At 38.4% G+C, this 15969-nt stretch overlaps 1 protein-coding gene across 2 annotated transcripts; it reads left to right on the forward strand.

Annotated features, from left to right (window-relative positions):
• The first annotated feature begins 836 nt into the window (after positions 1 to 836).
• LOC136450077 (uncharacterized) lies at positions 837 to 10986 on the forward strand. 2 transcript variants are annotated; one of them, XM_066450351.1, is made up of 19 exons: positions 837 to 1138; positions 1876 to 1979; positions 2561 to 2647; positions 2722 to 2797; positions 2913 to 2987; positions 3437 to 3490; positions 3770 to 3829; positions 3911 to 4027; positions 5737 to 5831; positions 6076 to 6278; positions 6464 to 6561; positions 8639 to 8742; positions 8825 to 8990; positions 9076 to 9198; positions 9288 to 9370; positions 9459 to 9600; positions 9821 to 9850; positions 10077 to 10147; positions 10229 to 10986. In XM_066450351.1, exons 1-19 carry the CDS (start codon positions 1100 to 1102, stop codon positions 10848 to 10850), a joined length of 2349 nt encoding a protein of 782 aa, XP_066306448.1. In that variant the 5' UTR covers positions 837 to 1099; the 3' UTR covers positions 10851 to 10986. The 2 variants fall into 2 exon arrangements, with proteins under 2 accessions (XP_066306448.1, XP_066306449.1); XM_066450352.1 differs by having other exon boundaries at positions 10232 to 10986.
• Positions 10987 to 15969: the final 4983 nt, after the last annotated feature.

The raw sequence follows: 15969 nt of genomic DNA on the forward strand, positions 1-15969 counted from the left end.
TGTCTATATATATATATTCAAATACGAAAGCAACTTAACAGAAAATAATGGGTAGTTTTTCGAAAGCAATTTCCTTGTCCAAGTCTCCAAGATAGGAAGAGGAACCCAGCCAAAACTCTCCAAGTCCTCAACCTGTCTGCCACCGGCCACCGGCCACCTGCCTCGATGAAAGTAACAGCGCCGGTCGCAGAACACAACATTTAAGGCCCGTTTAGGGGTGTTTGATTCCAAGGACTAAAATTTAGTCCGTGTCATATTGAACGTTCGGATGTTAATTAGGAGGACTAAATATGAGCTAATTAAAAAAACTAATTACACACGAGTAGACTAATTTACGAGATGAATCTATTAAGCCTAATTAAGCCATCATTAGTACTATTTACTGTAGCACAACATTATCAAATCATGGACTAAATAGGCTTAAAAAATTCGTCTCGCAAATTAGTCGCAATCTGTGTAATTAGTTATTTTTAATCTATATTTAATACTCCATGCATGTGTCCAAACATTCGATGGGACAGGGACTAAAATCGGGACTAAGGAACCAAACACCCCCTAGTTTCCAAAAATTTTGATCCAAAGTGTCACATCGAATCTTGCGATATATGCCTAGAGTGTTAAATGTAGACGAAAAAAACTAATTATACAGTTGAGTGAGAAATCACGAGACATCACGAGACGAAACTTTCGAACCTAATTAATCCATAATTAGACACTAATTACCAAATATAAACGAAATCAAAAAAAAAATTTCGCCATCTAAACGCACCTTAGATGACTAAAGACCAGAACCAATCCCAATTAACCCCAATCCAGCCCAAATCAACTTCCCCAAACGGAGGTAAGGAAACGGAAGCCAAATAGAAAAGCGTGCTCTTTTTTCATCCTCTCGTGTGTGTGCGAGCGTGCGCCTCCCTCCCCCATCTCGCGATCCCAATTCGATCCGCTCGCCTGCTCTCCCGATCCGACCCGCCCTCCGCGGCCGGGCAATTCGGCCGCCGCTGCTCGGATTCGCGCGGACCCGCCCTCAGATTCGCGCTCCCCGGCGCCCCCAAACCCTAGATCCGCCGCCGCCGCTCGTCTCACCGCCGCCGCCGCCATGTTCTGGCGCATGACCGGCCTCTCCGCGGCCTCGCCCGTGAGTTCCTCCTTCCTCTGCTGCATCTCTCAGGTCGGGAGCGTGGGCGCACGGCGCTGTGACTGAGAGCTGTGGGTGTGGTTTATTTGGTTGTTTGCTTGTTTTGGATTGGGTCGGTGGATTGGATTCTGGATTCGGCTGTTGGGTTGTAATGCTCGCTTATTTTTGAGTATTTTCCTTGGAGCTCCGTGCTGGAATTAGTGCACGAGTGCGCTGTGGCTGCGGGATGTGTGCTTTTTGCGTTGATGAGTACGTGTATGCTGTTCCCGTGGATTTGAGGGTGCCAGTGGGATGATAGCGTGTGCTGCTGAAAGGAATGATATGCCTTGGTTCTGGTTGGGTTTAGGTTTTGGGAGGACTGAATCATCTATGTGTGACAGGAGATTCATTTTATGGCAAAGAGGAGGCTTTGCTTCTTTTGTTATGCTGAACCCATTATCTTGTGGCATTCTGTTTTATGAGCTTTTGCTTGTGGCATTCTGTTTTATGAGCTTTTGCTGTGGACAATTGTTTGTTATGCATCGGGCACTGCTGCTGCTGCAGAAAGGATTTGCATTTCACGCTGGAATAGTTTACCATTGCAATATGTCCTTCCGAATATTGAATCATTCTTATTCTTTCAATAGTCATTGCAAATAGCTTGAACCATGGAGGCCTTGTCTTTTGTTCTTCCTCATTTATTATTATAAAGAGAGGTTCTTAACTGTGCTAACTTAGTGTTCTATTTTTTTCCACAGGTGGATACAATTCTGGACAAAGAAAATTTTACATTGGAAGAACTTCTTGACGAGGATGAAATTATTCAGGAGTGCAAAGCACTGAACTCGCGACTCATAAACTTGTAATTTTCTTATTGATTTCTATGATATGAGCAGCATATTCAATCTACTGATGAAACTTAACTTAGTATTTAATTTTTGTGTGAGATGTCTTATTATAACTTTACTTCTGACTTCTGAGACATACAGTGGAGTGGTTGTGGCGGCAGATGAAATGCATATTAGAGAATAATAATAATCAATAAGTATGCTTATATGATATAATTGTGTTTTTATGCACTTATCTGGTACTGTTATATATTTAGTTTGTATTATCTGCAAAGACGTATGCTTTTGTCTCTGGGCCAAAATGTGTTACTACCTCTACTCACTTTTACATGACATTTCAGACAACATAAAAAAATACAGAATACTGCATGCAATTCAATCATTCTGTCTGAAACATTATGTGCACACTGGTGGGAGTAGTTCATTATTACTGAACATAGTGGATCAGAACACATTTTCTGGTTTGTGGATATTGCTGTATGAATTATTATAAACCTTATATCCGGGTTTCCTTTCTTGAGCATTGCGCATGATAATGTTTAGTTTACCCAATAGTACTGATTTCCCTGTATGTAACTTGAATTGCTATGTGTAGCTTACGTGACAAGGCCCAGGTGGAACAGTTGCTTCGTTATGTTGTGGAAGAAGTTCCAGAGGATGCTGAAAGGAAGCGCTCTTTCAAGTATGACCATTGATCACAAGTGTTGTCATTTTATGTAAAACCCTGAAGTTCCCATTCATTTAAACTTCTTGTAGGTTCCCTTTTATTGCTTGTGAAATATTTACTTGCGAAATCGATGTCATTTTGAGGACCCTAGTAGAGGATGAAGAGGTTGGCATTCTCGTCATATATTTGCCCTTTGAAGTTTTTCCTTGGAAAATTTCTAGCTGTAGATTATTGCATTATAGCTTACTTTATTTTCCTTTTCTCCCTGTCTGTGCTGCAGCTAATGGACTTGCTTTTCTCATTTGTGAAACCTGATCATCCGCATAGTACATTATTGTCTGGTTACTTCAGTAAGGTAACTTAGTCAATCTGAATCATTTTTTCTCAAATAATAACAAAGGAGAACTGCACGTCATGACATTAAGATAGATGATATAAACTGTACCAAGTGTACAGAGAACATGAGAGATGTTATGCCTCCACCCTGCAACACACACCCTACTCCACGGGTATAGAAAAACCAAGTCCCAGAAACAAAAACACTCAACTACAATCCTCTCAACCAACTAGACCATCAAAGGTCAGGGGTGAGTGACCTCATGAGGAGCACCTGGAGGGCAGAAGCGCCAGCTAGACACGACATGCTGCACTTGTTAGCCACGTTGTGAAAGAGAACCTGGTTTATCTGAATCATCAGATAGTGTTAAGTCTTTTGGAGAAGCTTGTCATTTTTGAGCTAGACTTCATTCTGTAGTTTTTGTGCTGAGGCTGAATTCAGTTAAATTATATAATTATGTATTGTAGGTGGTAATATGTTTGATGCTGCGGAAGACTGCTCCACTTATGAGTTATGTTCAGGTATTCCTCGTATCCTTTTGTGAAAAGGATAATTTATTTTATGTATTTAAATACAAAATCTTGCATCACACTTCTCCTTCTCTCATGTTTTTATGTTCACATGGTTTGTTTACTTGCTAGTCTTTTAACACTCGGTTTAGCTTTCACCTATACTCTTGCCTGTATGAAATTTGCTTAAGCAAAATTGTGGTACCCTTTCACTGTGTCTACAAGCTAATAGTTTCTGTTAAACTCAACATTTAAATGGATTTATGGGACCTTTGTTATTGCTTTTTATAGGGGCATCCAGAGATAGTTGTCCAGCTTGTTGACCTGATTGGCATCACATCGATAATGGAGGTAAGTTTATCATGAATTATTTTTAATTAATTAATGAATTGTTGGGTGCATTTGGTTGATGTTGTCCCCTGAATTCTTTAGGTGCTGATACGACTGATTGGTGCTGATGAGGCCATATATTCAAACTATGGTGATACGTTGCAGTGGTTAGAAAATACAGATGTCCTTGAAATGATTGCAGATAAGTTTAGCTCGTCGGTAAGTTAAAAAAGCTCTAATGCACAGGAATATATTTAGGACATAAGCGATGGTGACATTGTTTGTCAGGAAATTGCAAGCATAAATTCCTATTTTAGTAATATACTCCCTCCATTCCGTTTGGCTTTTCTAGATACATAGCTTTTGCTATGCACTTAGATATACACTATGTCTAGATACATAGTAAAAATAGTGTATCTAGTAAATGCCAAAACGTCTTATAATTTGGAATGGAGGGAGTATTTGATTTACTGTTCTGCTCAGAAACAGAAACTTAGCATCCATTTGAAATGTTCTTACCTCTATGACAAAATAATAGTGACCATCTCAATTTATACAATAAAAGTAACAAGGAAACAACCTGCATAACACTAAACATATTGAAAACTGGAAAATAGATTTTTTTAACCCTCCAAACATCTAAAATTTATGAAACCTTCATTTCTAATATAGTTTTACAGGCAGTGCTTTGGTTATGCACTATATGGTTTAGTGCCTTATCATAGATAGGTAAGCTAGGCTCTTATAAGTTGCAACAGTTTTTGTAGGTTGCTTTTCCATGTAGGAATACACTATGCGTTGACTTGGATACCCAATTAAAATAAATACTCCCTCCTTCCTGTAATGATAAGCATACTTTGTATAGGGAAAAGACAAATTTTGTAAACCTTGACCAACAATTATTAAAATTATGTACAAGTTTAAGACAGAACCTGCATCAATAGATTTGTATTCAAAATGCCTCTGAGGTGATATTGATTTTTGCTCACATGACAATATATTATAAGAGAAATTAAGGGTCAAAATCTATTTTGCGTTACTTTTCCCTTATCAAAATACGCTTAACGTTTTGGGACGGAGGGAGTATTGAAAGCCCATTCCATGAACAGTCATTTCTTCCTAGTCTCCTCTGTTACTATATTTCCCTAATGCACCTTGCAGATAAGCCATAAATCATTGTCATTTCTTCTCAAATTGATAGTCTCCCTGTCCATTTGACTCCCTATCAAATTGCACACATATCTAGATATCCTTAATGACCTTTCTGATAGCTTGATTCAGTTACCGGTGCAACCAAATTGGCATAGGTGAACCTTGAAACATGTACAACGACACATTGTTGAATCTGGATGCACCATTTCTGCTTGATCATTCTTTTCCGCTGTTTCATTCAATGCAACCTGACCAGTTGCTGATGCTGGCTCAGAGGAGCTGAGGTGTGTAGATGAGAGAAGTTGCTTGTATAGCTCCATAGGTTAGTGGTGGGCAGTGATCAGCCATGATGGCCAATGTGTTTGATTCTCCCAGCTGAGGTAGAATGAAGGTGGAATGGTAAATGAGGGGATATCTTTTTCCCCCTATAACTAAGAAAACTTAAATGCCTTAGTAAGCATGTGAGCCAATTAGGGTGGTATGTTAGCAACAAAACCAACTGGTAGTGTTAGGGGGGTTATTTGTACTGGGATTTTATTTTTGGGAGATTTTTCTTGTTCTGGAATACATACTTTTCATAGATTATTAAATACCATCTTTGATAGTTGAGGGTGAAAATTAGACTTATGACATTTGACGGGGATATACATACTTTCTCCTCCCATAAATATTGTAGTGTTAACACTATTACTGCCCAAGTACATTCTATGTTGCAAGAAAGATCGTGGTAGAAATGTTTCCTAGCAGAAAAGTTCATGTGTATTATTGCCAAGCAGGATTCTCCTGAAGTGCATGCCAATGCTGCGGAAATTCTATGTGCAGTTACTCGGTGTGCACCTCCATCTCTTGCTGCGAAAATATGCAGTCCAAGGTATTCTAAGTTTTAACTTCATTCTACTGTCACAAGTTACTCATTTGAGAATTTTTTTTGTCAAGAAACAATGTACATATCTTGTGTAGTGTACTGAAAAGTATGCTCCATGAGTTATAAAGAGGTCTAAAATGCAGTAACTGTATATCTGTAGAAACCTCACCCCATACAAGTGGGCATTTCATTGTTTAATTCCCTCCTCATGACTTTGTCTTTTTTTTGTTATGTTCTATGAAAATTATAGTTTTGTTGGGAGGTTGTTCCATCATGCTCTTGAAGAATCAAGACCCAAATCTGTTCTGGTTCATTCACTGTCAGTGTGCATATCGTTGCTGGATCCGAAAAGACTAGCATCAGCTTCGTATCAAGCATTCAGAAGCAACTTAAGTCATGGGGCGTTGGTCACGGCCTGTCCAGAGACAGTTGATGGTATGCTTGAGAGTTTAGGTGAGTGTTGGATATTTCATGCATATTTATTTGGTTTGGGACATCTTGCTTCATAATTTATAGGCCTTATTAGGAAATCATATGCTATCTTGCTTCAGAATTTCTTGGCCTTAGAAATATATGCTAGACACCGTTTCATATTCTATATTCGTCGATGTATCGGTATGACTGACATAAGTTTTTAGGCAACTTGCTGAAGTTATTGGACACTTCGGCTGCTGAAAGCGTGTTGCCAACAACTTATGGATGCTTGCGCCCACCTCTCGGAAAACACCGTCTGAAGGTACAAGATGATGCACTGCCCTTTTACAATTAACCATGGACTTCAGTGACCAAATCCTATTGCATAAACTCTTTGTTTCTCATATGAACGGATTTACATGTTACATATATTCAGTTTTATTTTTTACTTATCTATGCTAACCATAGTTTTGCTATAATTTTCTACTTTTTCTGGACATTATTGTGGGTGAGATGTTTGGTTGGTTCCGTTTTTGTTGCCTTGTGCCCAAGAATGGTTAAATATAAATTTCCTTTTTTATTTATGTTTTTGTGCCTTTTAACTAAAGATAGATCAGTAGAAGTGCTTGAGTATTGAGTGGCTCTCCAAGAAAAGCAGTACTACAAATATTCAATCGAAATTACAGTGATTCACTCCTATCCGATCCATCTCCCTCATCCTCTCTATGTATGCTTCTTTCCTAAGCCTTGAGCAGTTGAATACTAAAAGAGAAAAAAAGGATCCTTGGATCTGTAAAAAATAGAAAAGCATCAAGCAAGGAACACAGCTTTATACCGGAACACAGCGCTTTGTACCTCTATGTACAGTATCAAGAATGGTTCATTAAGCACCTTCATGGAGGCTAAGAAGGCTCTGTGCGTGACAGCATGGCTTTGAACGATGGAGATCATTGCTGGTGTGGCTCCACATAGCAGCTCAGGACCCTGGATTTCACTTCACTGCAGACTGAGGTGAAGGACAATGTGTTAATGTGTCAACTAAGATCATTTAGGGTGCTGTCATCTAGCACAGGTGCTAGATTTTGGCCACCTGGATCAACTTAATGATGCTTCTGGGAAGATCGAGGCTGTATTCGCATTTGCTTGTCTATATTGCGAAGCAAACATACCTCAAGCACATCTCATCAGTGTACTGAGTCCTGACCAATCATATGGGTCCCTGGACATTGACGAAAAAGGCCGATAGAGAACCTATCCATGGCTAGACCTGACAATGGACTTGGATTATCCAAAATCCAAATGGGCTCAACCTGCATTGCATTTAATTGGATGAATGCTGTTCGGATCCAGATATCCATTGCCACGAGACCCAAAACAATCTGATGCATTTGGATACCAGAAGGAAATATCCACAAGTCCATTGGACTTCGTTGGACACATTGGTGGCGGCAGCAGCCACTTGTTACCGGGCAGCAGCTGCGTCCACTTGTTGCCACCCTCCTCCCCCTCGGCAGCAGCATCCTCCGGCCGTCGGCATATCATGGGTTCATCACTTTGTTAGGCCGGCACACATTTACGCTATGCCTTTTTAATCTGTTCCGCCCTCCGCATCTCGTTCCCCCACCCCACCTCAACCCAGCCATACTTGATACTTGTGCTTCCTCAATTTGGTCCAGCGGCCATGGTGGAGGAGCAATAGCGAAGGTGGCAGGAGGGCCACCACCTGTGCTCCAACAGCTGCGGCTTCTTTGGCAACCCCAACATGCTAGACCCCGGCTCCAAGTGCTATTGCAACCGGAACAAGCAGCAGCCAGCAGGTGTGGCGCTGGAACCTCCCGCCCTGTCAACCTTCCAGTCTTCCTCTTCGGTGGTGTGGTGGTCGCGGGGCGCAGCTATGTACGTGGTCTCTCCTGAGCTAAAGCCTTTGGTGACAGACTCTACAGGTGCCAAGGCGAGCAGGTGCTGGCAGCTGCCGGAAAGCGCATGTGCCTGACAGGGTCCACGTGCCACTATGGTGCCACCTTCTGCGGCGTGCATGCCTGCGCCTTTGGCTTCCAGGCCCCTGGCTGTGACGCCATCGCGTGGCCAACCCTGTCGTCATTGGGAATTATTTGGATGATTGGATTGATGTGGTAATGGACTGGATTGGATTGGATGTCCTGCACATGCTAGTGGTTTGGATTGGATATGTGCCTCACTTTAGTTGGACTCACTTTAGTTGCATACATGCTAGTGGGTCTATCCATGGCATACATGTGTGTTTTGTTGGCACAAGTGCGAGTCTGTCTTCCACTAGATGACATTTTATTGGTTTTTATTTTGTCAATGTTATTGTTCCTGCCATTTTTCTTGTTCATTTTGGTGCTAAGCTGCATTTAATCTTGTATTTTTTTTTTCAGATTGTAGAATTCATCTCTGTGCTGCTTACAATTGGAAGTGAAACTGCTGAAAAAGAGCTAATAAGGCAGTCAGCAATAAAGCGCTCGATTAATTTGTTCTTTGAGTAAGTGTGGATATTATTTTTTGGAACTCTTTTGTTTCTCCTGTCAAAAGCCCCCTTCTTATATTTTTTTTGTAACACACAGGTATCCATATAACAACTTTTTGCACCATCATGTTGAGAATATAATTGTTTCTTGCCTGGAGGGTAAAAGACCTGAAGTTGTTGAGCATGTTCTTCATGAATGTGATATTGTTGGTAAAATTCTTGTTTCAGAAAGGCTTTCATCTTTGTCGACTGAGTCTGATGGGGTAAGTTATCAATACACTGTAACCTTTTTTTACTTTATCCTAGCAACCTAATTCCTTTTTCATCTTGTGTGTCTTCTGTGCTCAGCCTACTGTTCCCTCTGAAGGGAAAACCCCTCCAAGAATTGGAAATGTTGGTCACATGACAAGAATAGCCAATAAGCTTATTCAGTTGGGCAACAGTAACAACACAATACAGGCTCACTTACAGGTTAACTTTCCTTTGACAAATCTTTTGGCTTAGGATATACGTGGTTTTCTGCTGACTATTGTGTTTGATTATTTCTTTTGTTTTAATAGGAAAATAATGAGTGGGTTGAATGGCAAACAAATGTGTTGGTTAAACGCAATGAAGTGGAGAATGTTTATCATTGGGCTTGCGGGTACGTTCTGTTTTCTTGTATCCTATATCTGCTATCGGTTGCTTTCGCTTTTGTCTAAACAATTGCTGACATTGCTTTGCTGCGACAGGCGCCCGACATCATTACATGACCGTGGTAGGGACAGTGATGATGATGATTTCCGGGACAGGGATTACGACGTGGCAGCTCTTGCTAATAACTTAAGTCAGGCATTTCGTTATGGGATATACAGCAATGATGACATTGAAGAGGTGATAGCTTTTAGAGGCATACTTATTTCCCAGCGTCTATTTTTTAATGTACTTGTCCTGAGGGGAATAGATTGGTTCCCCTGTATCTCATATAAGCAAAGTCAATCAGCTGTATGATGATGCTAACCATTTCATGTTTGCTTTTGTAATTTTCTCGTAAATGTAGACATTCTAGAGTACTGCTACATATTAGTGATACATGTTGGTTTTGTCAATGCAGGCACAAGGATCACTTGAACGAGATGATGAGGTAATACTTGAGGGCGAACTATGTCTTGTTTATTGCTATCCTGCTCATTTTAGTTGTAACATGCAATGTGATAGCTGCAGTTTCCTGAATATGAAAGATTTTGATGCAATCAGCTTTTTATGTAGAAAGGAGAGACATAATTAACCTGTTCTATTGTTTTTGCTCACGTAGAAAGGTTGAACTTCTCCCATATCTTAGTGGACTGTTTTTCTTCATTCTCTTTCAGGATGTGTATTTTGATGATGAATCAGCTGAGGTGGTAATATCTTCTTTGCATCTGGGAGATGACCAGGACGGGTAATTTGCTATCTTGAAATGTTCTGTCACCCTTAGTTTTTATGTGATGGCTGATAAATTATGCATCTATGTGTTTATAAGCAGCTCCCTCTTTACAAATTCGAACTGGTTCACATTTGATGGAGAGAGAGGCATTGATGACCGTTCATCTGCCTCTGTTCCTTCATCATCCCCCAATTCTGAGGAGACTTCACTAGTGACCGAGGAAGCTGATGATGGTAAAGTCATTGGCACCGAGGATGAAATGGAAACAGTATATCTTGGAAATGGTAGTGCCGAGGAGGTAAAAGATGTAGCAGAATGTACTGAACAGCCAAATTGTTGTACTGAGGATGAGCGATTGAAAAATACAGAAGGGATGGATCGGCATCCAGATGCTTCAAATAACGATACCGACATATGTACAGACGAGGCTGCCTCTGCTGCAGAAGAATCTTCAGCCCCATCAGTTGAGATGGTGGCAGAGAAAACAGTAGATGAACCATTAGAGGCAGAAAGAACAGTGGATGAACCGGCCGAATCATCTTTGGACAGTTCTGTCTCTGTAGCTTTGCCAGCTCCTGTTAATGGTAGTGAGCCTGCCAACTCTGAAGCTGCTTCTGAACAAGTTGCCCATGACACTGGTGTGCAGCAACCAGTCAAGGAAGCTCCTGACGAGGATGTTGATGCAAAGAAAACTGATGCAGCCCAAGCAATCGAGTGAATTAGCAACATGTTGGACTGAGCTGATCAGAGCAATTACTTGTGAACTGAAAACTCCGTAGAGTGTGCCTGGGCATTGATCTTGCTTCATGTGTGCTCATCTGCCACAAGATAGTCTGAAGCAAACTGCTGTACAATAAGCAAGTGATTGTTCTGTCATCAACCGTGGCATATCACTGTACAAATGAGCACCATTGACTAACGCACGTAAGTCGCCTTGTCTGAAACTGGTCATTTTCTTTGAAATTCACCCTCCAGTTCATGTGCTTTGGTGGTGGGCTTCATGGCATGGTATATGATACCTGAAAGAACATTCTTTGGGTGGTAACTGGTTTTGGCTACTTAGTCATCTGTTGCTTTAGGTTAACTTTGGAACTGTAATATGAGATGTGATGTTATTTCTAGTCTAGCTATTGTTGTAATTTTTTCGGACTACTACATGTGTCAGTTCGACTTGAACATGTGAATTTTTTTATAAAGATTCGTTACTGTATTTGAAGACTCATCTGATCGACGGCTGCTCGTCTAAACCCCCACGTCCTCGTCACTCGCACGCTCGGCATTTACTCCAGTTAATCGTGATTGCGTGTCTGAATTTGCTAGTATTTTAAATTTGAAAACACTTCTTTATCGCAGACTTTTGGCAGCATTTTTTTTTTGAAAAAGATGGCAGAATTCCGTCTTTCAATTAAAAGAGGATAGACAGTTTACAAACAGCAAGGATCAAAGTTTTTAGGGAGCATCTTAGATATGGATGAAAACGGTACGGATATTTATTTGATCATCCGTTCGACCGAACAAATATGAACACTTATCTGGATAGTTACTCGGATATTCGTAATTTTTTTTGATACGGATACTAAAACGGATATCTTAGGCGGATATCAAATACGGATATAATATCATCGATATCCGGCGGATATCGGATAATCCGGTTAAGTATCGGATATATCCGGATATTTAAAAACGGATATTATCCGGATATTATTCAAACGACCTTGGATGGAGAAATGATAAAAAATAAAAATTGTAGATCTCAAAAAGTTATGAAACTTTGTTGTTTACAACTTTTTCGTTTGAAATCATTTAGTGCTTCAAAATTTAAACCGACCAAACTTTCTCAAATGGAAAACTAGTTTATAGGCGTCAAAATTTAAAAATCACAAATTTAAACCATCCAAACTATCTCAAATGGAAAGTTGACCAAAACAACAATTGTAGATCTTGATGAGTTGAACAAACTTGGTATTCAAAACTTTTCAATTTGAAGTCATTTAGAGTTCATAATACTAGAGTCAAAGTGTTGTTTTTTCATTTGACCAAATTTGACTTGGTCAAACTTGCTCAAATAAGACACTAAATGACCTCAGATGAAAAAACTCTGAATACCAAGTTTGATCATCTCAGCAAGATCTACAATTGTTACATAGCTCATTTTCCCATTTGAGAAAGTTTTATCAAACACTAGTCACAAATTCTTGAATCTCATATAGACTTTCTGAAACTATGTCACACACTTGTGAATTTTGAACTATATTTTGTTCAAACTTTCTCAAATGAAAAAAATGGCCTATATAAGGATTGTAGATATTGATGAGATGAACAAATTTGGTATTCAAAACTTTTCAATTTGAGACAATCTAGGGTTCCGAAAACTAGTTTGTAAACATCGAAATTTAAAAATCACAAATTTGAACCATCCAAACTATCTCAAATGGAAAGTTGACCAAAATAACAATTGTATATCTTGATGAGTTGAACAAACTTGGTATTCAAAACTTTTCAATTTGAAGTCATTTAGAGTTCATAATACTAGAGTCAAAGTGTTGTTTTTTCATTTGACCAAATTTGACTTGGTCAAACTTGCTCAAATGAGACACTAAATGACCTCAGATGAAAAAACTCTGAATACCAAGTTTGATCGTCTCAGCAGGATATACAATTGTTACATAGATCATTTTTCCATTTGAGAAAGTTTTATCAAACACTAGTCACAAATTCTTGAATCTCATATAGACTTTCTGAAACTATGTCACACACTTATGAAATTTGAACTACATTTTATTCAAACTTTCTCAAATGAAAAAATAGCCTATATAAGGATTGTAGATATTGATGATCTGAACAAACTTGGTGTTCAAAACTTTTCAATTTGAGACAATCTAGGGTTCCGAAAACTAGTTTGTAAACGTCGAAATTTAAAAATCACAAATTTGAACCGTCCAAACTATCTCAAATGGAAAGTTGACCAAAACAACAATTGTAGATCTTGATGAGTTGAACAAACTTGGTATTCAAAACTTTTCAATTTGAAGTCATTTAGAGTTCATAATAATAGAGTCAAAGTGTTGTTTTTTCATTTGACCAAATGTGACTTGGTCAAACTTGCTCAAATGAGACACTAAATGACCTCAGATGAAAAAACTCTGAATACCAAGTTTGATCGTCTTAGCAAGATATACAATTGTTACATAGCTCATTTTCCCATTTGAGAAAGTTTTATCAAACACTAGTCACAAATTCTTGAATCTCATATAGACTTTCTGAAACTATGTCACACACTTGTAAAATTTAAACTACATTTTGTTCAAACTTTCTCAAATGAAAAAATAGCCTATATAAGGATTGTAGATCTTGATGAGCTGAACAAACTTGGTATTCAAAACTTTTCAATTTGAGACAATCTAGGGTTCCGAAAACTAGTTTGTAAGCATCGAAATTTAAAAATCACAAATTTGAACCGTCCAAACTATCTCAAATGGAAAGTTGACCAAAACAAGAATTGTAGATCTTGATGAGTTGAACAAACTTGGTATTCAAAGCTTTTCAATTTGAAGTCATTTAGAGTTCATAATACTAGAGTCAAAGTGTTGTTTTTTCATTTGACCAAATTTGACTTGGTCAAACTTGCTCAAATGAGACACTAAATGACCTCAGATGAAAAAACTCTGAATACCAAGTTTGATCATCTCAGCAAGATCTACAATTGTTACATAGCTTATTTTCCCATTTGAGAAAGTTTTATCAAACACTAGTCACAAATTCTTGAATCTCATACAGACTTTCTAAAACTATGTCACACACTTATGAAATTTGAACTACATTTTATTCAAACTTTCTCAAATGAAAAAATGGCCTATATAAGGATTGTAGATCTTGAATCCATGACCATGACTCCATGAGACCCATGAAGCCATGAGCTTGGCTATTTCTACTCATGCCGCGAAGATTGGTGCTTGTATGATATTTGATGTATGATGTATCTGTATCTTTATCTTATTTGTTGCTTTACTCTTTAGTCTTTCGGCTTAATCTAGATGGATTATGGACTAATAGAGTGGTGTAATGGTTTGCGCACGTATGATATATATATATATATATATATATATATATATATATATATATATATATATATATATATATATATATATATATATATATATATATATATATATATAGAACTACTACTCTGTAGCTGGCTACAAAATAACTTATTCTGTAGCCATCTTGAGTTACGATAATTACTATGTTAATTTATGAGATTATAGTAACTTCTTACTAAGTGGTTTACTATAACGTTATGGTAAATATTCCCGTGTGTTATAGTAACCCAACTATAGTAAATATATATTGACATTATTGTAAATTAGTATATAAAATTATGGTAAATGGAGGTGGCTACAGAATAACTTATTCTGTAGCTGGCTACTGAATATATATATATATATATATATGCTGCTTTTACTCAATATCCGAATAGATATTTGTATCCGACCTTCTCCGAATCCGATTCATACCGTATTCGATACTCATTATTCGTATCCGTAACCGAGTCAATCCGTATTCGTATATGTATCCGAACACTATCCGTGTCCGAATCCGAATCCGAACAGAAATATGAAAACAAATATAATATGAGTGATATCCGTTCGTATCCGATCCGTTTTCATCCCTAATCCTAGATAATTCGTGCCCTGAAACCTTAGAAGGGGAATCAGCAAAACTCGAGGAACCAGTTGGTCTACTCTACATCAACAAACGCCTCTTGCGTAGGTCGATATCTTTTGATTCTTTTAGGGCCCGTTGTAAAACCACGCCAGGAATCATTCCATCTACTGAAAGCTTATACAAATTAAATAGCGATTCCGACCAGGAACTCTTCCTGCCAGTCGTTCCTGAACTCTTCCTGCCAGTCGTTCCTGATAAAACGAACGGGGCCTTACAGAAAATTTGAAGACTGCCCCGCTTGGTGTGTCGTTTTGGAGTTGTTTAAAAAAAAAATCCTACCGTAGATGACCATATAGTTGAAGTACCACTATTGATCCTTCGGAACCCTTCGAGCGCCTTACACCAAAGGCCGCTCTCCAAGGGGGTCAACATCATGCTAGACTAGTTCCACATAGTGTTCCCAAGTCAAAACTTGGTTCCAAACAATTTTGGCAAAAGGGGCTAGACTAGTTCCACATCGAAGTGTTCCCAAGTCAAAACTTGGTTCCAAGCAATTTTGGCAAAAGGGTAAAAAGCAAATATAAGTGCAATCCGGTTTCCAGCAGTCCATTATACAAGACACAATTTTCCTGACGTGGCCATTCTCTTAGTTGCATGCAGGTAAAGCAAATATAAGTGTAGGCCGGTTTCCAGTGATCCATTACACATGACACAAGTTTCCTGATGTGGCATTCTCTTAGTTGCAAGCTATCTGCCGTGAGTATTTTCCTTTGTATGAGTGCAGTAAAAAATTTGCATTACTTTTCTATGTGCTTCCGAAATTAGGCTCGGTCGCTACGGTATGCTGAGTGTGTGGAGAATCTTTATCCACAAATAGTATGAAAATTTTGTTTTTATGATATTTATAAGTAAATATTTTTGTGGTTTGCAGTTTGCACTAAAGAAAAGATATATCAAGGATATATTTTAATTTGATATATAATTAATAGTATATTATCATATTATTATCAACATTAATTTGTATTATGTATCCTTTGATCATCATAAAATAAATTATAGATTTAAAGTTTTATTGAAATGGCAAAACATAAATAGATATGCATTATTCCTATTGCTGTTCTAAACATTTGATAGTTTTTTTTTTCGTCGAAAACTTGAAATGCCGTTTGCTA

Source organism: Miscanthus floridulus, chromosome 5, assembly GCF_019320115.1.
Source record: "Miscanthus floridulus cultivar M001 chromosome 5, ASM1932011v1, whole genome shotgun sequence".
NCBI lineage: Eukaryota > Viridiplantae > Streptophyta > Magnoliopsida > Poales > Poaceae > Miscanthus > Miscanthus floridulus.